At 36.6% G+C, this 26,885-nt stretch overlaps 2 protein-coding genes across 4 annotated transcripts in view; one reads left to right on the plus strand and one right to left on the minus strand.

The window, feature by feature from the left end:
- LOC133532974 (putative fatty acyl-CoA reductase CG5065) overlaps positions 1 to 23,429 on the plus strand; it is a 33,945-nt gene extending 10,516 nt beyond the window's left edge. For 2 of the 3 annotated variants that reach the window (XM_061871873.1, XM_061871874.1), the window contains 11 exons: positions 9,251 to 9,457; positions 10,067 to 10,224; positions 11,775 to 11,865; positions 12,525 to 12,670; positions 13,658 to 13,767; positions 15,302 to 15,494; positions 15,944 to 16,020; positions 18,460 to 18,622; positions 20,013 to 20,163; positions 21,331 to 21,437; positions 22,283 to 23,429. In XM_061871873.1, the coding sequence (XP_061727857.1) occupies positions 9,260 to 9,457; positions 10,067 to 10,224; positions 11,775 to 11,865; positions 12,525 to 12,670; positions 13,658 to 13,767; positions 15,302 to 15,494; positions 15,944 to 16,020; positions 18,460 to 18,622; positions 20,013 to 20,163; positions 21,331 to 21,437; positions 22,283 to 22,382 (1,494 nt within the window). In that variant the 5' untranslated portion in view covers positions 9,251 to 9,259 and the 3' untranslated portion in view covers positions 22,383 to 23,429. Of the gene's footprint in view, positions 1 to 9,250; positions 9,458 to 10,066; positions 10,225 to 11,774; positions 11,866 to 12,524; positions 12,671 to 13,657; positions 13,768 to 15,301; positions 15,495 to 15,943; positions 16,021 to 18,459; positions 18,623 to 20,012; positions 20,164 to 21,330; positions 21,442 to 22,282 lie in introns of those variants that run through there. The other variant, XM_061871875.1, reaches the window with a different exon arrangement.
- A 288-nt stretch (positions 23,430 to 23,717) lies between these two features.
- Positions 23,718 to 26,885, minus strand: part of LOC133532973 (putative fatty acyl-CoA reductase CG5065) — a 35,720-nt gene continuing 32,552 nt past the window's right edge. Inside the window, exon 14 of the mRNA XM_061871872.1 lies at positions 23,718 to 24,698. Coding sequence (XP_061727856.1) covers positions 24,563 to 24,698 — 136 coding nt within the window. The 3' untranslated portion in view covers positions 23,718 to 24,562. The remainder of the gene's footprint in view (positions 24,699 to 26,885) is intronic.

Below are 26,885 nucleotides of genomic sequence, written 5' to 3' on the forward strand. Positions count from 1 at the left end.
TAGGTTCGTGTGAGTGTTTCGTTTGCTTCTACGAAAACGACTTGGCCTTTCATTTATTAGAAAAATAAATAATTACACAACACGCGATGGAGGTATAAAATATTGGAATTTCAGCTTTGACTGCTGACGTCGACTGCGCTGTACGGTATTATATCGTCAGGTGACAAGCAAAACTCACTAATTACTAAAAAATTATTAAACAAATATCAACCTTATTTCGGTAGTAATATAATTCATTCTGGCTATGAACTTATGAGTTTTGCTTGTCACCTGACGATATGTTTTTTGGTCGTCAGCACTTGATAACTAATAATTGTTATCAACTATTTACCATCATCCTAGTTGTACGAATAGCATTAGTTAATGTAATGTACTGGTACTAATTAATTTAACCGTAAGATTACTGCATGTTCACTGGTAGAAGACACTTATATAAGATGTGGTTACCTATAATTAGATAAGCATCAGTCCTGATTGTCATATAGATTTAAGAGCATGTAAGATGTATTATCTGTTGGTAATCCTAAATAAATAAATAAAAAAATAAAAAAAAGTGACGTCATATATAATGTAGGTCTACGCTATTCGTTTCGAAGTAAAGTCCACAGAGGCACATATTAATTAAATATTTGTAGTATTGAGATTTTTTTTATACTACGCCGGTGGCAAACAGTATACGTATACAACATACGGCCTGCCTGGTGGTAAGCAGTCTCCGTAGCCTATGTACGCCTGCAATTCCAGAGGATTGGGTTTAGAGAGCGGAGATTTTAAAAACTCGCAGGGCTTTTTTTTATTACAATATGGTTAAAAAAAAAACAAAACTCGAGACCTTTCTCTAACTTTATCTTTTTTTTTACTTTATCGATTCGAATGCTAATTTCTTGGCTTTCGACCGATAGAAAAAACTAAAACGCACCCTAAAAATTTGTAACAAATTTTACACAATAACTAAATATATGAAAATTACTTTTATCGAACTCATCGATTAGGTATTTTATAATTAAAATGGGCCTTAAATTAGCATCTTTGACTAAGGGCCACTTGCACCAATCCTGGGTTAGCCAGAACTGGCAGTTAACCCTTAACCCAGGGTTAAATTGTACTGGTAACTCCGGGGGTTAAATTGTACTGGTAACTAATCTTGAATAATCTTGGGGGCAAGTGGCCCTAAGGCTCGTAAGTGAATATATTTAGACTAACTCCTTATAAATTTAACCCGTCAACCTGTGGCTCCAAAAATTAAGATATTCTTTAATAAAAATAACCGCTGTCTCGTCTCCTAGTCGTCTCCGTGTCGTATCCGTCACGTATAAATTCTCACTAATTGTGCTCGTAAGAGTAACATTGCAAAGTTGCGTATGCAAGGCCGTTGCACTCACCAAACCGTTATATTGCCTATCTAAATCAAACAAGGCAATAATTACATCGATATCCGAAATATAACCGGACATTGTACTAAATATAAAAAGTAGAAAAATATTTTCGTTAATATTGTCAACAAATTTTTTGGCAATATTTTCAATTAACTTTTATAAGCATATTATTTTACCCTCCTTTTCAGCATTATTGTCAAACGATGACACACAACCCACAACGTCATTTTGTCAAATCATGGGTTGAACAGAACCACTACTTTATTCGCTAAGCTAAAGGTTCGTCCACACTGACCACCGACGTAAATATATAGAGCAATCTTCGACTTGAAATAATTACGGTTTCAACTGTTGTTACTCTGAGTGTACGTCTGAACGTCTTTCAAGTTAAACTTTGAAAGCACTGAGTTCTGGCAAGTGAGTGACCCGTTTTAATTTATTTAATATTACGGGTTACTCACCATATTTAAATAAATAAATATATTTGTTTGTATATTTCTAATCACTTAACTCCTAAAGTTATTGAAGTAATAAAATCCTTATAACAAATTGCTTTGATTACAAAATGATGCATACACATGATTCATTGATGGCACATCATTTAATGAAAGTTCATTGTATAGCATTAAATTTAACACGCCTTTCGCAAATGAAAACGAGGTCAGACTTATCTGGTCGAACTAGCTAATCAAAAATATGTAAACTCTAAATGTAATTTCAAAAGGGTGATCATAAAATAGAGAAATAACTTATCATTGATAGTTTACAATAAATGGACGAAAATTATATCGAAACTGCTCATCAATTTTCACGAAAATCGGTTGAGAAATGCGATTTTGCGGGAAGAAGACGCATTTTTACCCAAGTTGAAACGAAGACCTTCGTCAACGCTCTGTCAAATTGTGGGTATTTCTAAAAAAAACGTGTATAATAAGTGTTGTTATGAAAGATTCAAAGTTGAGTTTTTTAACTTTTTATTGAGTGCCAGTGCCTATTTTTTTTTATAGAAATTTATGTAAATTTACCTAAATCCAACATATAATTGTGTGAGCTTTTGTAGATATGCTGTAATAGACAAACTCATAATATTTCTCATAGGATATTTCTATAAAAAAAACACGTGTCATTTTTTTAATACTACGTCGGTGGCAAACAAGCATACGGCCCGCCTGATGGTAAGCAGTCTCCGTAGCCTATGTACGCCTGCAACTCCAGTGGAGTTACATGCGCGTTGCCGACCCTAAACCCGCCCCCCTCGTTGAGCTCTGGCAACCTTACTCACCGGCAGGAACACAACATAGGAGGATAAATAAAAGAAACCTTATGTAATAACTTGTAAGTTAAGTTGATTAAAACTTAGCATGACATCAACGATAATTACGTTCACGCCACGTTAAATAGCATATTTACATTGTACATACAAACATACATAACTATACTCTGTATACTTACATCCGTATGAGATCGTTGTCTTCGGTAGGCCAGCCTATTCAGTTCAATATTAAACGGTCGATTATTGATACAGAAGTAGCTAACATGGACGGGTTATTGGCATCATTATGCACTAAAATTTAAAAAAGGGGAAACCGGCGACTATAATATATAAATAAATATTATGGGCTTTTTCACTTAATATTTTTTTATTAAAAAAGTTTAAGTATTTAAAAATTATTCGAACTTCTAAATGTTAAATTACTAAGCGCCCATAATACAAGTTTTAGTGAAATTATGTTTTAAAGCTAGTTTAAGACGAAGTTATGTAAAATTAAGAAAGGTTTATTTATTTATTTATTTAATCTTTATTGCACATAAGAACACACACTGTACAATAAGCGAACTTAATGCCGTAAGGTTTTATTTGACTAATTGAATTTCGATCGCTCTATGTCGTGTTTTTCCTTTTAATACTATCTCCACTAGGTACTAGGCATTTAAATTATGCTAATAGAATTGAAAATATAAAGTAATATTTATTTATTTACTTACTGAGCAGGCTCATCATCTCTGTTTATGGTTACTTAGTTTACGTGTGAATGATGCGATGACACGAATCTTAGAAACCATTTCAAACTTACATTGTGATATCTAAATGATGACAGTCGCACGTGCATTTCGCTTGCGCTTATCTGTTCATGTATTGGAGAGAACGAGACGCACGGGCGTCGTTTTTTATATAGTTTAGACTTTTATTTTTAGGTATGACAATTAGAGACTTTTACATTTCTTTTGTCTTTGTCTATAATAATAATAAAATACTTTATTGTGCACTACAATGAAGTGCGTGCGTGCGTCCGTGCGTGTGTGTGTGTGTGTGTGTGTGTGTGTGTGTGTGTGTGTGTGTGTGTGTGTGTGCGCGCGCGGGCGCGCGTGCGTGTGTGTGTGTGTGTTGCGTGTGTGTCTATTGTTGTTATTTTATTGTAATTCAACATTCAGAGACTGTAAACATCTCTAATGAATTATGTAATATTTAATTGAATTAACATTTCTGTTAATATTAAAAAAAAAATAGTTTATTTCAGTTTATTAATCAAAAATTTATTTACAATAACAGTATTCAATCGATACCTAGTGGTGTTATTATGACTAGCTTAAATCTAAAATAGGCCCTTGAGGCATTGTACCAAAGGATGCTGGCGACATTTAAAAATGCCCTTGTGGCATATTTGCTGAATGAATGTTTAAGTTTGAGTCACAAACTCATTCAATTTATATTAAATATCATTTTGATGTCACAATGCAAGTTTGAACTGGCTTCTTACAAACAGGACTCGCGATCATCATTGTTCACGCTATTTGACAATACACGAGCTAATAGCATTCTATCTCATTTTTTCACATGATTCCTTCTCTTTTTACCGGGTTTGTTGACAGATAAGACCGGGCTATGTTTTAACGCATATGTACCTATTAATCTTTTTATGAAATATTCTATATTCCATTGATTTTCTGCAGTTACATTATGAGATGTGGTATCTTTTGCAATAGTTTCAAGGCACGAGGATTAAACAAACCTTTCCTCCGAGTGAAACATTTTTTTTCACCGCACCAACGCGAGGAAACTATACCTTCTAACTATGAAATACCAAAGAAATGAAATTAAATCAAATCCAAATGAACGTAATAAAAAAATTACCCATCATTCTAAATCATAATCTGAAAGTCAATTCTACTAGCTAATAAGGATAGGTACAACTCAAAATCTGCATCTGATTACTTTGCCCCACATGTGGATAAAATGCAACTTTCTCATTAGTTTTTGAACAATCAAGAGGGCCTTTACTAGTTGGTGTGGTGAAAAATAACTACTAAACCCTTTCGATTACATAGATACATTTTACTTTCGACTAATTGTATTTTTGCGTACCTATGTAAATAGATCCAAGCCATTTAAGTTTTAAATAGGGGAAAATAACAAACAACACCGATACATGCATTACCCATTATTGCTCTTCATAGGCCAATCAAATTAGATTGTTTCGCAGAATTAATTCCCAGCAAGCTGGAATTTTAATACTTTCATTTGGTCCTAAATACGTGTAATAAGAGTTTACTCAATTCCAAGTGTGCATAATTTTTTACTCTTTTTAAGTTTTTTGCTTGTAAATCGAAAACCGTACACCTGACGGAAAATTGATATCTGATGATCCGAAAGGAACATACCTTAATATAAATTCGTAGTCAAACTTTTTTTAAATGGCCTCCTTTTTGAATTTCTTTTTTTTAGGTATACTTAATCAATCATGTTAAAAATCCTAAATTGCCTTTATACCAGTATCTGATCCACCAAACCTTGCTAGTGCCATTGCAATTGATGGTGGGTTCCTTCTACAATGAGTGGTTTGGCAATCCAAGGAAAAAATGATCTCCTACTAATCCTCCCAAAATGCACACCCCTTGGGATGGAGCAAACTCCGATTTACACGCATTTAGGACCAAATGAAAGTTTTAAAACGATTTCTAGCTTGCTGGGAATTAATCGCTCAAAACACTATTTTTGGATCTAATTGGATCAGCGTATGTTGTATAAAAAACATATCTACTTAGTTCTTATTTTCTGTAACAACCACTATTGGTACGACTAAAAATGAACAACCACTCGAACAATGAAATAGTAACCTTGTTAATAAAAAAATAAAACTAACATTACGACAAGCATGACATTACAACCAAGCATTGCAATCTGTACCTTTTACCAAAAACTTAAAGTCCAAATTTCTATTGCTAATATTTAAAAAGTATATATCAACATGAGCTGTAGCAAGTGTTTTTGTGCACTCATCATTGCAACATTCCCGCGCGAATAAGTTGTAATGTAATCATTATGGCATTTACTGGTACATGCATTTGAAGGTCTATTGGTAAGGTACTTGCTTACGAGTGCCCTGGACAGTATTGTTAAAAACTGTGACCTTCATATCGAATAACAAGTAACGTTAATTGGAAACTGAAGGGTCTGTTTCACAATGTCCAAGTAAACGTAAAGCTACTTGCGATTTATCTCACTAATAAAGTCATCGTTGGTGTTTCACAATCTTCAGATAAGCTAAAATGATAGATAAAGTGCTGTTTTGTAGGAAGGTAATTAATTTGTTAATTAGCTATTCAATATTTTACTTAAACATTGTGAAACAGGCCTAAAGAGTCAATAAAATACAATCAAAGTCATTTATTTATTTATTTAATCTTTATTGCACAAAAGAAAACCTTATAGTACAAAAGGCGGACTTAATGCCATGAGGCATTCTCAACCAGTAAACCTTTAGGCAAAGCAGAGAAATTGTGGGCGGTACTACTTTAACAACAACAACCAAATATAATCATCATATTAAATTCAAATTAAAATTACATAATGAAAGAACACGAAATTTTTATGTCTAATGCCAAGTTTCACGTAAAATCATCATTTCTTTTTAAAATGAGAGCATAATTTCCATCGTATGTCTTTAGCAAAAATGTGTAGCTGTGACAAAATACGTCAAACTAAAACGTACATTATAGGGGCAATATTCCCCGGGTAGGGAAATATTGCCAAACTACTTTAACGTGGTCTTGAACACATATATTAGGTGAAATATCAAAAATCAAGGTATAAATAAATACATATTATAAGAAATTGTAACTCTAATTTTACATATTGTCAACTAGCAGTACTGATAAATTCCGCTACTTGACGCTAGATGTCGACTAAGAAATAACTCGCCTAAAGGGCCTACCGCGAACCACGTGCTTGGTGCTACCGCCAACCAAGGCCTAAGCCCCGGGCCACGACATCGCGCGGTTGCGGCAACGGCGAGCGGCGAGCATAGGTTGGAGCGAGACACAGCGATCCGACCTTTCGTTCCCACTTATGGCCGCCGCTCGCCGCTGCCGCGCGAAGTCGTTGCCGGGCCGTAAGTGTCAGAGTGACACATGAGATAGACGATAAAATTACAACCATCAATCTGTACAGTTATTACTAAACGATACTCTAGTCTTAGCCTTGCAACATTACACTAGGTCATACACTCTTTCACAACCTAGACTAGACATTCATAGCCTAGACATTCAAATAATACCTATTGTAAATGGGAAAGTTTCATGTTTAGGTATTTTGTGGATGTTTATTTCTACGGACGGATAGCGATAAAATTTGAAATAGTTAAAAAAGAAATCATTTATTTATAGCAAAACGTTGTAGATATAAGAAGTAAATAAAGAAACTGATAAAAAGTATCAAAACATATTATAAGCCATGAAACGGTCCCGTAACAGCTGTAAGTTGGCGCATTTATATTAAGTTATTTATACAGTTTTTTTTTAATGTAACCATAGAGAAATAAGAAGTAAACATCAGTTTTGGTACCAACCAGCTCTGGCAACCTTACTCACCGGCAGGAACACAACATGATGACAACATGAACTATGAGTAGGGTCTAGTGTTATTTGGCTGCGGTTTTCTGTAAGGTGGAGGTACTTCCCCAGTTGGGCTCTGCTCTAGATCTGGAATGACATCCGCTGTGCTGTGCCCTACCACACAAAGCGAGATGACATTCACAATGCCCATATACCTCTCTTGTGGACGTAGTTTAAGGACGTACCCGGGTCCAGAGGACGTACCCGGGTCCACACGAGGTACCCGGGTACGTCAGCACACGAGAGTACATGAACACCAATTATTATAGGACATTATTACACAAATTGACTAAGTCCCACAGTAAGCTCAATAAGGCTTGTGTTGAGGGTAAGTACTTAGACAACGATACATATAATATATAAATATTTATAAATACTTAAATACATAGAAAACACCCATGACTCAAGAACAAATATCCATGCTCATCACACAAATAAATGCCCTTAACAGGATTTGAACCCGGGACCATCAGCTTCGTAGGCAGGGTCACTAGCCACTAGGCCAAACCGGTCGTCGTCGGTAGTTGAAGCAGTAGCCGTAGCCGAAAACGGTCAGGAGCATATATATACAATATGGGGCAAAGTCCAAAATATCCGGCATACTAGAGCTAAAATTATATTGACATTGTTAAGTAATAAAAAAGTGTGTAATAATTAAATGGGATCTGCATCGGAAAATTGTCGATTCGCAACAAAAACGATAGATTGTTTGCATCCGTTTGCACGTAAAAACTTACATAAAAAGGCATCATAGACGTCATCATCTATGATACTAACTAAGCACAAAAAATTCACAATACTTCGTTAATCAGCGTTATTAGATTTCTGTTATTAATAAGTAGAAAAACTACTGATTATATTAAGTCTAGCCATTTCTGTCAGTAGAAAAAAGCGGCAAATTTAAAAAATGTAGGCGCGGTTATCGTTCCATAAAAAATTTGAATTTCGCGCCTTCTCTACTGACATTTTTTTTTAATACAACGTCGGTGGCAAACAAGCATACGGCCCGCCTGATGGTAAGCAGTCTCCGTAGCCTATGTACGCCTGGAAATCCAGAGGAGTTACATGCGCGTTGCTGACCCTAAAAAGCAAGTCGGGTGCCAATGCAATATTATGGTACCATCGAGCCTGATCTGATGTTGGACACAGGATGTGGTGAAACAACGCAAGCAAATTGTGCTGGGTTTGTTTGACTTTCAGTGTCAATAATTGGGTAGTCTAATTTGTCTAACGTCAGTTTTTATGACGAGTCGACCTTGCCTCGCATAATGAGCTCATTTATATGCAGTTAATATGAAAACAATTAAACGCATTCGTTCATGTTAACTAATCGACATTGTGACGAAATTGGAAACGACATCAGAGAAAGTTGTCATGTTTGCTATTAGGAAAGAGTTTAATGATTTTTTTAGTGTTTTTTAGTGTTTGGTACTTCAAAAGAAACAAACGGAACCCCTATTTAGGTTTATAGAACTTTATTTTCTCTAAGAAATTATACATTTCACTTCAGAGAAATTTAGCTAATACATAAATAAATTATAAGTAAGTATAGCGAGTGTGTACTCACTTACAAAGCACTTAACTAAAACTTAAATCTAAATAAAAACTACAAAGTATGTTTGGTTGTTAAACAAAACAAAGTTTATTACGCGCACAACGCGTAAGAAACCCCTTTAGTATAATACTTGCACATTGTTTAGTTACCTATTTCACATCCCTTCAGGCGTATTATAGATCGCTATATCCACGTGATAAAATAATCGCGGGATTTTAAATGACGAACACCGTTTTATCACGCTGACACGTAGAGAAGAACGCCTATCATTTCTGAAGGAGCTGCAGGCGTCCAATAGGATACGGTAATCGTTTACTATTAGGCGGGGGATATTTCCGTTTGCCACTGACGTGGTACATAAAAAAATAGTGTTAAATTGTAATTAAGTACTGAAAATATTCAATTCAAAATCCCATTTCTTTTACAGAATTCCATCATGGCGCCATCTATGAGCGTAGCGGAGTACTACGCAAACAAGACCATCTTCATCACCGGAGCCACAGGCTTCATGGGCAAAGTGCTCGTGGAAAAGCTGCTTAGGGCCTGTCCTGATCTGAAGAGGATTTACATGCTGATGAGAGCGAAAAAGGGGCAGAGCAGTAGCGAGAGACTTGAGGGGTTTTTGAAGTGCCGGGTAAGTTGATTTTAACGCCATCTAACGGCGAGTAGCAGTATTTCTAGTGTTTTATAAAATCGTGTTATATTTTGTATAGAATACTTGAATAGTGTCAATAATGAGATTATTGAATTGCCTTATTTTGTCGTTTATGTGCTTAAATCTAATAGTAAAATATAACTATATAATAGTAAAATATAACTGTGAAACTAATTTATTATAGACACAGCCCAGGGAAGGGTCCATGTCTTATGAAAATAAATAATACTGGCAAGGGCAAGCTTAAAGTTTACATATAATGTATGCCTCCGTGATGTCAACTTGTCCCCCCCCCCCCTAGTTCACTGGCTGGCTAAGCCCTTGCCCTATACAGGATGTTTTTGTTATGTGTACCTTACCTATACTCTAGAGGGGTGATTACGTAAGGTAAGGTCATAATAAACAACTTATCATATTCCACTGTTTTTTATGGAACGAAAAGCGGCTTTTTTTTCACGATTACGGGGCTGGCCACAGAGTAAAGTTTTTCATCGTTTACTTCAACTCTCCAGCCGACACCTATACGCCTGTTTATCATTATTAACTTTAAAAAACTTACCTACGAATGCTCAATCCCCTTGTGTTTAGATATTCGACCGTCTTCATGAAATCAACCCCAAATGCTTCGAGAAACTTCGCCTCATACCAGGAGACATCCTGGCTGCGGGCATGGGCATCTCAGAGGAACACCGCGAGGAACTGAGGAAGGAGACTCAGATCATTTTCCACTGCGCCGCTTGTGTCAGGTAATTATACTGGACAGAGCCATCTAGAGTCAGACCAAGCTAAGTTGGCAGCGACTTTGATAGCCTGTGCAAGTGTTAAGTAAACGTCATAATTCTATAGATGTTTGATGTTTAAAATAACACTTGCGCTGTCTTGGCTGTAAAAATCGCTGCCAACTAACTTGGTCTGAGTCTAGTGACTAGGGGATTGTCGGTCTAGTAGGTATTATTAGTATATGCCGTCAGGAGCCGATTTCTCGAACGGAATTAGACTAATATTAATAGTCCACAAAATGTAAAGTCAATGCCGATTTAGAGGTCTGGAGGCCTCGGGCAATAAAGGTGTGGAGGCCCCCTGGCATCAAATTATTTTCCAAATAAAATGGTAAATTTTCCGATGTCTCTATTGTGGGGGCCCCTCTCTTGTGGAGGCCCCGGGCTGTAGCCCCAACACTAATAATATTAGACTAATACCGTTCGAGAACTGGGCCCCAGAGGTGATTCATCTGCTTTTTTGCCTCCTATATCTTTAAAAAATGTGTTTATTCATATAAGTTTAAAGCCTGTGGGCGAAGTAGGACACAGTCTAGGCAAGATCCTTTCGAACACACTGTTTCTCCCTTACACATTACAGGATAGAGAAATATAAGTAAAGGTAGAAGGGTAACTCCATACATCAGAGGGCCTACCGCGAACCACGTTCGACGTGTTGCCTCCCTGTCACGCTTACGTACGAATTTACAAGTGTGACAGAGAGGCAACACGTCGAACGTGGTTCGCGGTATGCCCTCTGTTTCCTTACCAAAACGCGAGTTATTTTGTAGTCGACATCTAGCGTCGACGAACGAAAACTTTAATGCTCAACAATTTTCAGCTAATATTGTAACTTAATACCTTTCTTTATTTATGAAGCTGATGGTCCCGGGTTCAAATCCTGGTAAGAGCATATTTGTGTGATGAATACGCATATTTGTTTCTGAGTCATGGGAGTTTTCTATGTATTTAAGTATTAATAATTATTGCGCTTACTGTGGGACTTAGTCAATTTGTGTAATTATGTCCTATAATATAACTTATTTATTGTCCTATAATATAACTTATGAAGCGCTGGTGGCCTAGCGGTAAGAGCGTGCGACTTGCAATCCGGAGGTCGCGGGTTCAAACCCGGCTCGTACCAATGAGTTTTTCGGAACTTATGTACGAAATATTATTTGATATTTACCAGTCGCTTTTCGGTGAAGGAAAACATCGTGAGGAAACCGGACTAATCCCAACAAGGCCTAGTTTACCCTCTGGGTTGGGAGGTCAGATGGCAGTCGCTTTCGTAAAAACTAGTGCCTACGCCAAATCTTGGGATTAGTTGTCAAGCGGACCCCAGGCTCCCTTGAGCCGTGGCAAAATGCCGGGACAACGCGAGGAAGAAGAAGAAGAAGAATATAACTTATTTATTTATTTATATTTCTCTATAGGTACACTATAGGGATGTTACTTTTGAAGTCCCTATCTGAGGTCATAAACTTTCGGCTGGTGGTTGTTTATTTTGCTAATTTATCTTACATTTCGTATTCCAGGTTCGACATGCCGCTAAAGGACGCTACTGCTCTCAACACAGGCGGGACCCAGCGCGTTCTGGATCTCACTGACGGCATGTCACAGCTCGAGGTGGGTACCACGCCTTTATTCAAATCTGAAGGGGGTAGCATATAAGTACTAGGTGTCAATGTCAAGTTATTAATTTCGATTTAGGCTACACGGTAGCAGATCCGACAATGCGCATGGTGAGTATTGTTTTTTCCTATGCATGGTCGCCCAGAAACCTATAAATAATAGAATAAAACGAAAAGGTCTCCAATTCCATTCTATTTTCAATCTTTACTCGTATTATGCTTGCCCGCACATTTGCAAGGTGTAATGAACAAGTCAGATTGACGCTCTTCAAAGCTATCAGACGTTCTACACTTGCAGCATGTCATCATCATCATATCATCATATCAGCCTTTTATCACCCACTGCTGAGCATAGGCCTCTCTTCCAGTACGCCACTTGTCCCGATCCTGAGCTAAACGCATCCAGAAGTGACCCGCAATCTTGCGAATGTCGTCCACCCAACGAGCCAACGGACGCAAGGGGCTTCTTTCATCCGAAAGCGGCCACCATTCCGTTAACACTTTAGTCCACCTGCCATCACTCTGCCTAGCAACATGTCCCGCCCAACTCCATTTTAGGTTGGTAATGACGCAACCCACGTGACGTGACGTGGGTTGCAGCCTGTAAGTCAATAAACCACAGACAGCCCCTAATTATTGTACCCTCGTCGACAGGTATTCGTCCACGTGTCCACAGCGTACTGCCGCTGCGAGCTGCCCGTGCTGGAGGAGCGGGTGTACGAGACCAAACACAAGCCGCAAGAGGTCATGCAGTGCCTGGAATGGATGGATGATGAGCTGATCTCACATTTACAACCCAAGTAAGAACAACATATGACTTTCTTGGGCGTCTCCAGCTGATGGGTTGGAATAGTGGGGAGGTAGGGCTCAATTGATACGGCAGAAGACCAAGGGGAGGGGGAGGGCCATGCATTTAGTTACAAATTAACGTCTTTCTTCTAAGGGAAAAATCTAGTCTGTCAAGAGCCTTTTGCTCGGGAACGACTTTTTTTATACTACGACGGTGGCAAACATGAATACGACCCGCCTGATGGTAAGCAGTCTCCGTAGCCAACTCCAATGTTACATGCGCGTTGCCAACTCTAACATTCCGCAGCCTCGTTGAGCTCTGGCAACCTTACTCACCGACAGGAACACAACACTATGAGTAGGGTCTAGTGTTATTTGGCTGCGGTTTTCTGTAAGGTGGAGGTACTTCCCCAGTTGGGCTCTGCTCTAGATCTGTAATTACATCCACAGTGCTGTGATTATTAAGTTTGACATTACCAGTGGTGTAATGTTCGATAAAAATGTATTGGCGTGCATTGTATAATGTTTTTATCTGCATATAAATATTGATTGATTATGCCCGACCACACAAAGAGAGATTACATTCACAGTGCCCATACACAGTGCTTGTCTATTTGTCGAGAACCTTTTCAGGAACGCGTCGAATTCCTTCTTTCTTGCTATATGTTAAAGTAAAATACATACAAAAATAAACAACATAAAGAAGATCTCTTGGTCCGTTTACTTATCCCAAAAATAGGAGTACACGCTATTTTTACGAATGTCACCGCCAACTAATCTTCTAACCCAGAGAGGAAACAATAAAATCTCAAGTACCTGTCCCATCCCAAAAGGAAGGAGTTCCGGTTTTGACAACCCAATCACTATTTTTTATTGATCCAACGCAGAGGGAGAGGTAGAGTCCGGTTTCTCCTCCCAGTAAATGTAAGTTTCTAAACGAATTACCATAGTACTTAATAAACTCTGAATTAAATCTACCCTTACTCTATTTTGTCTAGACTGATCGACCCCCAACCAAATACCTACGCGTACACAAAATCGCTGTCGGAATCACTAGTAGCGCAGTACGAAGGAAAGTTCCCTATCGCCATCGCGAGGCCCTCTATTGGTGAGTAGCTGAAACTTTTTATAACAAATCGGCCCTCAGCCGAACAACTTTGTACATCATAGAGTAAGGAAAAAGTGGTAACTCCATACATCAATTTTCTTACCAAGTTTCTTACCGAGTTATTTCGTAGTCGACATCTAACGTCAAGTAGAGTAATTTACCAGTTCTGCTAGTTGACAATAGATGTCGCGACGAACGTAAACTCTAATGCTCAACAATTTTCAGCTAATATTATAGGGAGCGTGCATGAACTGTAGGAGGCAGCACAGGAGACGTCAGATTTTTGGCGCGAGGCGTAAATGTGATGTTTTTTGGTCCGATGTAGCCCACAAGATGGCAGAACCTACTATGCACAAGAAAACACGTGACGTGTACATGTGCATGTTTATGGTTCCGATTCAGGCCACAAGATGGCAGACCCTCCAACGCGCACGGTCCCTACGGATTAACGAAACTCCTACTGCTTGTAATATTGTCGTCGAGACACTTGTGACATCTGGTGTCAAGTAGTGGTACTGATAAATACACTTCTTGACGATAGATGTCGACTACGAAATATCTTTATCTTTATTGCTTACTTTTACATAGGAACATAGCTTAGGTACATAAATTGCTATACATATGGATCTATATATTTATACTTATATGGATTTGCAAGGTATAGCGAATGCAAGCTACCTTCCGTACTAGTTTATACTGTATTACGGCAAGGTATCCTCTTCACCTTCAGCCCGCAGTCCCCGCGTGTTGGTAAAAAAACTGAAGGATTTCTTCATAAATGTTTAGGTCTTTCAAGAAGAAAATGGATATTATTTCGAGTCGGTACGAAAACTTACAAGTAGTACTTAAATCGTGAGAGTCAGAATGGCGGGTGTACCTAAATAAAAATAAATAAAAAGCATACCATATTTTTGTACCTAATTTGTACTATTTAGTACCTCCGTTAAAAAAAATGTACCTCACGGTACATACAGTTATCATCAAGTTATCTTTCATGACATTTTCTGAGTTATTTGAACTTAACAGATTAAACATTAAAGGTACTAATTCCTGACGTAACAAAAATAATTGTACCTTAGCGAAAAATTATAACGCCTGCTAAAGTGTAATAGCAAGCAAAATATAAATGAATAAAACTTGGAAACCACAAATAAAATGGCTCATATTATAATTGAATATGAAGGTACAAAAAAGGTACAAAAATTTGGCTTTTATAGAATGTATCAATAACCACGGGAACATAGCGTAATAAAGTACACCCGCCATTCTGACTGTCAGGATGGCGGGTGTACTGTTCTTTGGTGATAACTTTGTGTACCGTGAGGTACAATTTTTTTTAAAGGAGGTACTAAATAGTACAAATTAGGTACAAAAATATCGCATGGTTTTCATTTAATTTTATTTAGGTACACCCGCCATTCTGACTCTCACCTTAAATCTATCCTATATTCCAACACGCGCAGGAGTGCCGAAGTGCGACGTTTAAAACAGTTCAGGGCGAACTACTAATTTATCAATTTGTATATATTTCCAGTGACAGCAGCCCACAAGGAACCCATGCCAGGCTGGGTGGACAACCTGAACGGGCCCACCGGCCTTTTAGTTGGCGCGGGGAAGGGAGTCATCAGAACCATGCACTGTAAAGACACACTGAAGGCTGATGTTATCCCGGTGGATTTTGTCGTCAATGGGTGTATATTGGTGGCTTACAATACCGGCGTTCATAAGTAAGTTATATATGTCATTATAGTATGAGACAGATAATTATAGTACAGTCAGCATCAAAAGTAGCGGATCAAATACCGTTTCATAAGTAACTACCATTCTGTAACAGCTTAACAAAAAGTGATGTCTTTAATATAGTACAACTAAGACTGTAAAAGATGTACTTTTGAACGCGAATTTTAGAAATTAATCTATATTTGGAGATGTTTTCCAGAATATCAGATACTTTTGGCGCGTTGTTTCATCCGCTACTTTTGATGCTGACTGTACTCCTAACAGTGCTATAATGGCACAATTTACAACGGTGGCAAACCAATTCATCAGTAGAAAAACAGCACGAAATTCAATCTTTAGTTTTGCGCTATCTTTTTCCTTCCCACCTTATTCCATTGACAAAATAGGTTTGAAAAATACTCGTATGAGCTTTTTTTAAACTGATTTACTTTTACAGACCAAAAGAAGTACAAGTGGTGAATGTTACTGAATCAGGAAGGAATCCCCTCACGTGGGGTGCGGCGCTCGACATGGGTAAGATGGTTTAAAAATTCCAGATCTAGAGCAGAGCCCAACTGGGGAAGTACCTCCACCTTACAGAAAAACGCAGCCAAAAAAACGATAAAGAAATAAGAAGTAATAGAGTGCTCCTTACATCAGTTTTGGTACCTAAATGCTTATTATTTTCGCAATCGACATCTAGCATCGAGTAGCGGAACTCTCAGTCCTGCTACTCGACAATAGATGTCGCGGCAAACAAAAAGTCTAATGCGCAACGATTTTCAGCTAATATTATAACCAGAGTAAGCGTAGGAGTTGAAAATAGAGTTCCGGTTACTGTGGTTATAATAAATATAAGCGGTAGTGGCGGTATGGTACCAAAACTGATGTATGGCACTCTATTACTTCTTATTTCTTTATGACCCTACTCATATAGTCTACTTAACAAACTAAAAACGTTGAAAAATAGAGATACTCCTAAAAATACGTGTGATACCTCATTAGATTCGTAATTATATCTAGAAAAATGTATTTGAAGCGTTTTTAGCACACAAAAAATATGTATGTATGTATGTATATACTTTATTGTACATAGAAATAAAAACACGAAAAACACAGTTACAGAGTAAATTAAATACAACAAAGGCGAACTTATCCCTGTATGGGATCTCTTCCAGTCAACCTTTGAGGAAATGAGTCAAACAGAAATAACGGTGAATGAATGACAAACGCAAACAAAAGTGTACAATCACTGAAATTAATGAAATGCACGTTTTGAATACACATTGATACAAATATACATAGATAGAAAAATAACCATTAAATAATGCATACATATATATATATATATATATAAATAAAAATAAATAAATATTCAATATATAATATACCTAAATAGATATGAATTCGAACCAGAAAAGTAAAGGAAATTAAAAAAGTAGAAAAGTAGTAGAATATTAAAAGTTATTAACAAAAAAAGGGGGGAAAATGTAGATATTTCTTATTTCTCAAAAAGCATTAATATTTAAGAAACCAAAATTAAGATTATAAAAGAAGAGAATATTTCTAATAGAAAAGTCCTTGCAAAACTATATCTCTATTATTTGTACTTTTTAATTCAACGCTGAAAATAGGTAGGTATCCGCGAGTGATTTTGTTTCTGGGCGCACGGTTTCAAAGGCAAGTACTCCACATTGAATATTTTTTAAAGGTATTAATTGTCTATGTAAAAAACTGAATTAATTATGGCGTATTATGAAAACTTTAGAGAATCTATTACCGTTAGAAAAAATACTTAAAGATTCTTTTTCAATTAATTAGGAAATTGTTTATTAAGAAAATTTTCACGAAATTCCTTTTTCATTATAACAAAAAAAATGTAAAAATAATTGCCCTTCTTATAAACACTAGCGGCCCACCTTAAAGAGCGCTCCTATAAATACGAGTAATCATAATGAAATTATAGCACCTAATTAATACTATATAATACTACTTATTCAAAATTAATGTATCTATCGCATACAAATCAATAATAGTTAAATAGGTAATTATTATATTATAAGTTTATAGACAGCCTATGACTACTCGCCTACTGCTATATCTCATACCTAACGCGCGAAGCGGAGCGCTTTGGATTGCTCTCCTATGAAAAGAAATTTAGTACATTGAATTAATAGGAAATTCCATAAGAGCGAAAGAGAAGTTTAGCCACAGTTCCGTACGTGAAACAGAAGATGTTCTATGAAGAAAGACGTAAAATTGGAGCGGCGCTGTTAGTCCGTTTGACCTTGTGCCTTCTCGACGAATGCGCGCGCACTCCGCGCGCCATGTTGCAAACATACCTTTTACCTTAGTATTTTTTAAAGTATTTTTGGTATTTACTACATATATACGTATGTCAGTACGTCGCCTAGTACCCATAGTACAAGCTTTGCTTAGTTTAGGGCAAAGAGAATTTGAAATAGAGGGAGATTGTCAAAGAAAACTTTATAGCCACAGTAAATGTACTGCCATTTTTCGACACATGATTAAAATTTTAGAACGCCATTTGACTTTGATCCTTATTATTGCACTGATATGTGCTAAATTTGTTAAATATCAAAAAGTGGCGCCATCTTATAGATCAAAGACCAAAGGTATGGCGGCATCATTACGAGCGATTGCGCCACAACCTTTTAGCCGATACCAGGTAAGATGGCGCCACTTTATGATATTTAACAATTTTAGCACATATCAGTGAAAGAATAAGGATCAAAGTCAAATGGCGTTCTAAAATTTATAATCATGTGTCGAAAGACGGCAGTAAATTTCCTATGGCTACAAAACTTTCTTCGACAATCCATCTCTATTTTAAATTTTCTTTGGCTTGGGACTAGATCGATCTGTGTAAAATTGTCTCCAAATATTTAATTATTTTATTTTAAATATGTAATTTCGTTTCTTTGTAACACAATCTACTTATTCCTTCCCCAGGTCGTATCCACGTGCAGGAGTTCCCGTTCTCCGTGTGCCTGTGGTACCCGGGCGGCTCGCCGAAGTCCTCGCGAGTGCTGCACCAGATCGCGTTACTCTTCACACACATCATACCTGCTTACCTCGTCGACTTGTTACTCATGATGCTGGGAAAGAAGACTTTGTGAGTATCCATTGTTCCTAGTTTTAACTGTATGTTTGTGGAGGCACAAATTGATAGCTTAGCGATGATAATGTGTGTAAAAGGTGCACCTCACTGATGCGTCGCCTGCGCGGCAGAGCCAACAGCATTCATTTACACATATTTAATACTTATGGCGCTATCTTTCGTTCTTTCGTTCTTTTTATCTTATCTTAAAATTATGTTAACGGCACCAATCATGGGACATTTAAGAGAAAAATTTGAGAATTTTTGATTTTATCCGACATCTGTAAAATTTCTACCGCTTTATGCTTTAAAAGTTGAATGTCCAATTCGTCCTCTATGTTTTATATGTATTTAATGAAAGCTACTGCAATTGGTTTCAATATTATTAACCAATTAAAACTATGTTTGTTTGCTCCAGTCATGGGATGTATGGTGTTATTAATTTTCAAACTAACAAATATCAATGAAAAATTAAAATTAAGCAGCTCTTTGGCTCTTGTTTATGGTAAAATGTTGTCAGCATTTAAAAACTTATGATAAATACTTGTGTTACAGGATTTGATATATATATAGATAGGGGTGTTTACTATATGTGTCTATTGTGTACTGTTGTTATAATTTTTGTCAGTTATATTATTTTTAACAATGGGGTTGGCAACTGTCAAAGGTTTGCATAGATGGCGCCATCATAGCTTGCCCCTGTCTCTAGTTTTGTTCTATGAGATTTGGCTTAAAGTACTGGAATCCAGGTCACAAAATTCAAAAAAAAAACAAGAATTTGACACAATTCTAGGGATTGACAGGGCAAGCTATGATGGCGCCATCTGTTTAATACTTCGACCGGCCAACCCCGTGCATGACGTTCTTGAGCCATACAGAAATAAGAAATAAGCATACATCAGTTTTGGTATCAAACGCTTAATTTTTTCGTAGTCAACATCTAGCATCGAGTAGCATAATAATCAGTACCGCTACTTGAACCTAGATTTCATATTTCATTTATTCGTTGCAACCATGGTATTACAAGATGTTCTTATAATTAAGTAGTCAGTACAAACATGGACCCTACTAGGGCGTAGCAACATTTTTAAAACTATGTACAGTATAAACTTATTTTCTAGGTAGATGTCTCGCGACTGACGAAAGTTGTATTTGTTAACAATTTACAACTAATATTACAAGCAGAAGGAGTTGAAAATAGAGTTCCGGTTAATCCGGTTATAATATTAGCTGAAAATTGTTGAGCATTAGACTTTTCGTTCGTCGCGACATCTATTATCAAGTACCAGTACTGATAATTCCGCTACTTGACGCTAGATGTCGACTACGACATTATGTAAGGCAGATGGCGTCAAAAAAAATGTCGTCAAGGATTTTATAATTTATAATTTAATTGTTTTTCCAGCATGGTCCAAATTCAGAAGCGTATCAGCTATGGTTTGGAGGTGTTACAGTACTACACAACGAAGGAATGGCATTTTAAAAACGATAACTTTGTGGCTCTTCGGAGAGTTATATCCAAGGAGGATGATGAGACGTTCTACACAGACATTAAGGTTAGTTTTATTTCGTTTGACTGAACCACTTTATTTATTTTTGTCCAAAATAAAAGATTTTAGTACATCGGCCATACACATTGTTTAGCAAATTCGTCCGCGTCTTTCCTGTAGACATCGTAAAGTTAAGAGAACCTGAAGCTAATTTTTACGCGGCACCTTTACAGGCGGGATACATTTTTTTAGTATTTAAAACTCAAATAAGAAAAACGGAATATGTATTGTACCAGAGTCGTTAACTTTTATTGTATTGTCCACAGAAGTGACCTTTTTCTACAATGTCCCATTAACATTTTTTTATTCGACATTGCTTGGTTTTTGTCGGCAGTTTTTTATATAATGTAAAAAGTAGTAGTAGTAGTCTAGTAATAGTAATACTGTACAAACAATTAGGAAAAGCTAAGTACAAAGGCGAACTTATCCCTTTAAATAAGTATTCCCTTCTAACAGCAATATCATTACCCCAGTAACACATCCATATCTGTTTACAAATAGGGACCGTGCGTGTTGGAGGGTCTGCTATCTTGTGGCCCGAATCAGAAACATAAACATGTACATTGACATTTCATGCCAAAGCAAATGCTGCCATCTACCGTTCTCGTACGTTTTCTTGTGCATAGTAGGTTCTGCCATCTTGTGGGCTACATTAGAAGCATTTACGGCTCGCGCCAAAAATATGACGTCTCCTGTGCTGCCTCCTACAGTTCATGCACGCTCCCTATAGAAAATATTAATTTTACATAGGTGTGCTTATGTTAAAGTTGATTCAACCTCTGTTAACATTTAGTAACGCCATCTGTCATACCGCTACCGCAGCCGCTGAAGGAACATCATATTTCTATAGCAAATATTCGAGATGTTAAGCGAGACATGTCAGCATTTGAAATCGACCACCATGCCTGGGAAACCTTAGCTGAAGACTGTCATGAATAGTGCAAGCGTATTGTGTGCTATGCGACCAAGCCTGGTTTAATTCGTTAGATAGCAGGTGTCGCAGAAAGCAACCCGAGTCTGGAACAGGTGGCATGAGCTTTCTCTATCAAAAATGTGGAAAGTCGTGCTCACGCATCGGCCTCCACAGTCACCAAACCCGTTGTCTAAGCAACAATCGTCTGCAATAGACTCAAAGGCCTGTGATGATGCATTAATAGTACTTCCTACTTTTAGATGATAAACTGGAGCTCGTACATTCGAGACTACATCTATGGCGCGCGCCAATACTGCTGTAAGGAGGACCCATCCAGTCTGCCGCGGGCCAGGAAGCTGCAGAAACAGTAAGTAAAACCATAGAGAAATCAGTAACATAGAGTTCTCACTCCATACATCAGTTCTGGTACCAAAACGCTTATTATTTTCCTATTCGACCGAGTAGCGGATACCGCATCGAGTAGCGGAATTATCAGCACCGCTATTTGACACTAGATGTCTCGGGTGGCGCGACTGACGAAAATTGTATTTTTCCACAATTTACAATGAATCCTTCACCGAAAAGCTAGTGGTAAATATCAAATGATATTTCGTACATAAGTTCCGAAAAACTCATTGGTACGAGCCAGGATTTGAACCCGCGACCTCCGGATTGAACGTCGAACGTCATATCCACTCGGCCACCACCGCTTAGCTTTTCGGTGAAGGAAAACATCGTGAGGAAACCTGCATGCATCTGCGAAGAAATTCAAAGGTGTATGTGAAGTCCCCAATCCGCACTCTCTCCGCAATCTCGCACAGGAGGCCTGTGCCCAACAGTGGGACGTATATAGGCTAAATTATTATTTTTATTATATTACAAGCAGGAGTTTAAAAAAAAATCCGGTTAATCCGGTTGTAATATTAGCTGAAAATTGTTGAGCATTAGACTTTTTGTTTGCCGCGACATCTATTGTTAAGTAGCAGTACCTACTAATAATACCATTACTCGATGCTAGATGTCGACTACGAAAATAATATACGTTTTGGTACCGAAACTGATGTATGGAGTGAGCACTCTATGCTTACTTCTCTGTCTTCGGGTAAGTCTCGGTAGCTCAGTGTTTCCACTATTCCTTTAATTCGAAGTATTGTAGTATCGTTTGCAGACGTTTAACTACAAAATGAATTTTATATTTTTCCTCTCTTTCAGATTGTACTACCTCGACAGAGTCACCACTATCATCATATACTCGCTCTGCGCGTACTTCTTGTATTATTATATTAAAATGTTTGTGTCCGTGTTGTTTTAAAACGCTATTTATTTAATTTTACTCATGTATGAAATAAGTTGTAATGTATGTAATAAATTTATACATAATTTGTATAATCCGTCCAATGAAAATCTCATTTTTTAAACGTGTTTTTAAACTGTAATAACAGTTAAAGTAACAAAATCAATAGAAAAATACGCTTTTTTTTACTGTTGCAAATTGTTGGCTATTTTCTGAAAAACTGGTATGCTAGACTACATGTGTAAACGAAAGAATATTAAATAGAAATTTCATCTGATGATGCTATCATTTTAATTTAACTTAATTTAAACATGTGTATTGCAAGTTTTTTATTATATAATATAAACCTTGTTGTTTAATTATATTTAAAAAGTGCGCCTACTTTGATAACTAGGAAAATATTTATTAAATATTAGTTTGACAAAATATTGATAGGCTTATGGAATTTACTGTTCAAAAGAATCTATGTTTATAACTATTTTCGAAAAAATAATATGATCTATTATTAAAATTTAATCTTTTTTTATTGAAACATTATTTACATTAAATAATGGCGCGGTATATTTTTAGGCTGATTTTCCTTCAGCTATTATTGTGTTCAGATATTTGAATTATTTTAATTATTAATTGTTAGTTAAAATCATCGCTGTAAATAAAATAATAATAAATTCACAAATCTGGTTTCTATTTAAATTCATTTTGCTGATTTAGAGTATGTTAGCGTCACTAATCATGGGACATTTAAGAGAAAATTAATTGGAGTATTTTCGATATTTCACCGACATATGTATAATTTCTACCGCATTATGCTTTAAAAGTTGAATGTCCGATTCGTCCTTTATGTTTTCTATGTATTTAATGAAAGCTACTGCAATTGGTTTCAACATTATTAACCAATTAAAATCATGGTTTTTTGCTCCAGTCATGGGATGCATGGCGTCATTAATTTTCAAAGTAACAAATATCAATGAAAAATTCAATTTAAACAACTCTTTGGCTCTTGTTTATGGTAAAACTATCCAGCGATTAAAGATTGATGGTAAAAACTTGTTTTACAGGATTTATCCATACCATCCCATTACCTACTGGGGCCTGTTCTATTATAGGGGTGTTTACTATATTGTCATATATGTCTTATTCGTGCAGAGGGGGGAACATGATTATAATATTAATTAATTACCAAAAACGAAATTATCCATTAAAACATTTATTTACATCACAAAACAACCATATACAAGTACAAAAGTCATGGAGTCAGACCAAGCTAAGTTGGCAGCGATTTGGATAGCCGTCATAATTTTATAAAAGTGTGTCATTTAAAATAACACTAGCACTGTCTGGGCTGTCAAAATCGCTGCAAACTTATCTTGGTCTGACTCTACGTAATTTATAAGAATGTGAATGTGCTAATTTATGAGTATATTGAAAATACGCATACGTATACCAGATAAGTTTATTATTACAAGTAAATAATAAAGAGTTCGTGCCTACAAAATACGCGCGTAGAATCATTTATAATAACTACTGCAGAATTATGTGTAGAAATGATAGGTCTCTAACAATAGGGTTGTTTCCAATTTTTTGAAACGCTTGTATTACGTTCTATATTAACTAAAAGTTGCCCTAAAATTTAACTTTTATACTAAAAACGGCTTTAAATATGTTAAATTAACAAAATATATATTGACAGATGCTTTCGCGCCCAAAACGCTCTTTGGAAATTGTGTGACGTCACAGTTTACGGTTTGACACATAACTACATACACACGTAGAAGATACGAACTCTCAACTGACATTTGTCATTTGTTGTTTATCGCATAACTGTCAACAGTGTCAATCCGAGAGTTGTGACGTCATCAGAATCTTCAATGACGTTTCGAGTTTGGTCACGTGAGGTGTGCCAAAAGATATTTTAAATTCAATATTTACAAAAATATGGTCATTTCAAAGTCCCCTAAAAGTAGTTTAACATGTTCTTATAATCCAAAAGAATTTATTGGGATACAATTCTGCCCTAAGATTTGTAGATGGAAACAACCCTATTACCTACCTATCTGTCACTGTAATTACATTTCTCAAGCCAAGCCCCATTCACACGAAACAATCAAATTTAGTAAAATATTTTTCATAATAATTAAATATACAGAGAGGAAAATGGGGACCACGCTTGTTTGGAGAACCGGTCGTCCCCTTTCCTTTTAATACGGAGATATATTCTTCAATGAAACGTCGAGGTATTCGATGGCCGCGGTGAACACATGCACATAGCTGTAGAGGAACCAGCAGAGCAGGAAGATCAGTATGCAGCGAGTCACGCGGTCTACGTAGTATCGTCTGGAAACAAACAAAACAGTAAATAATAAGCTTAGAATAAAAGAGGCTGTCAACACCCAATGTCCTTGAAATTGATGTTACTTAAACAGTTTTTTAAGAAAGACTATTTGTTTTAGTCAAGTAAGAAAAATATATGTTCATATTAATTATATTTCAAAGACCGTGGTTGTACTCGATACATGATTGAACGAAATCGGATCGATAGAAAATAATTGCAAAGATTGGTCTTAAAATCACAATTAAACGGTTCTATGTCTTTATTGTTTTGACTTATGGGTCTGCAATTAAAATCACATTTTCAAAACATTTATATCTAAACCGCTGTTGAGTAAAATATTACACTAATAATCCACTTTTTTTTATTTAAATATTTTTCTTATTATTCCCTTGCCCAGGCCCAGTAACATGCGACAGTGCTATCTCATTTACTCCGATACAAATAGACAGTGTGCGCGTTTTAGGTATTGACAGCCTCTTATAGGTAGACCGTTTAAATGAGTCTTCGCCCGCGCGGTACAGAGGCGCGGGGGTAAGGCGACAAAGGGGATCGAGAGAGGAGCGGGCGGCAGGCGCGCCTAGTGTGATACACAAGAGGTGAAATGCGCACTGGACAGGTTTTGAGATATGTGACGTTATAGCGGTTAATAGTTGGTGTTTTTTTAATGGGAAAGAATATGACGTTAATTTTATTGAAAGTTTATAAAACAACAAACTTAATTAACTTTTGTACTTTTATTCAATGCAAATTATGAATATAATAATTTATAATAATATGTAAGTACGATACCACAGTAGTCCATTGAATGAGTCCTTCCAAGGGGGGTCTAGAGTGCGTGAGTTAGTAACGTAAGATGTTTCTTCGGAAACATGTCAAGAGTCCCTAGGTAATAAACATACTAAAACCCCGGGACACTAGGAGGAGCCCCGGAGTGGGGGGAGGGGGGGAAAGGGTCCATTTTTTCATTTTTCGCTTAAATCTCAAAAACGGTACATGTTAGAGAAAAACTTTCAAGGAAAAGTTGAAAGGCCATAAAATTTTCTACAAGTTGTACCTAAATAATTTTTTTCTATTCCCAGCCGTTTTCGAGCTACATCCCATGAAAGGTGAAAAATTCCTCGCCCCCGTTTCTCTAGTTCACACGGATGAGCATGGGGTTTTAGCATAAGCTTAACGAGGGCGGACCCCTTCCCATGCTACGTGTGAACCTTCATCGAAAAAATCCGAACAACGGATAATGTTGGGACATTGATGTCATATGAGAGGCACTAGAAGAAAAAAAAAAAAAGTTCAAGTATCGTAACTACCCTAATAAAATTCAATTCCTCCTAAACGCTTCCATGGTGGAATCTGGTTTTTTTATCAATGATAGACCTAATTATGAGCAATCTATCGGTACCGGTCACAAGTTGCACTTTTGAGCTTTTTGGAAGAAAAAAAATAAAAAGGTCAAGTTGCGTAACTACCCTAATATAATATTTTGACAATCGATTCCTCCTAAAGGCTTCCATGGAGGAATGTGTTTTTTTTACCAATGATAGACCTAATTAAGAGCAATCTATCAGTACCGGTCACAAGTTGCACTTTTGAGCTTTTTGGAAGAAAAAAAATAAAAAGTTCAAGTATCGTAACTACCCTAATAAAATTCAATTCCCCGTAAACGCCTCCGTGGTGGAATCTGGTATTTTTATCAATGATAGATCTAATTATGAGCAATCTATCTGTACCGGTCACAAGTTGCACTTTTGAGTTTTTTGGAAGAAAAAAATAAAAAGATCAAGATCAGTAACTCAAACTACCCTAATATAATATTTTGACAATCGATTCCTCCTAAAGGCTTCCATGGAGGAATGTGTTTATTTTACCAATTATAGACCTAATTAAGAGCAATCTATCAGTACCGGTCACAAGTTGCACATTTGAGTTTTTTGGAAGAAAGTAATATTTTTTGATCGATTGATGTGATAAACATGGGTATGTAGTATGGGGAAATTGTTTGAGCCAAAATCATTTTTTACTGCGTGTAACTCAGAAACGGCTGGGAATAGAAAAAAATGATTTAGGTACAACTTGTAGATAATTTTATGGCCTTTCAACTTTTCCTTGAAAGTTTTTCTCTAACATGTACCGTTTTTGAGATTTAAGCGAAAAATGAAAAAATGGACCCTTTCCCCCCCTCCCCCCACTCT

This window comes from Cydia pomonella, chromosome 28, assembly GCF_033807575.1.
Source record: "Cydia pomonella isolate Wapato2018A chromosome 28, ilCydPomo1, whole genome shotgun sequence".
Lineage (NCBI taxonomy): Eukaryota > Metazoa > Arthropoda > Insecta > Lepidoptera > Tortricidae > Cydia > Cydia pomonella.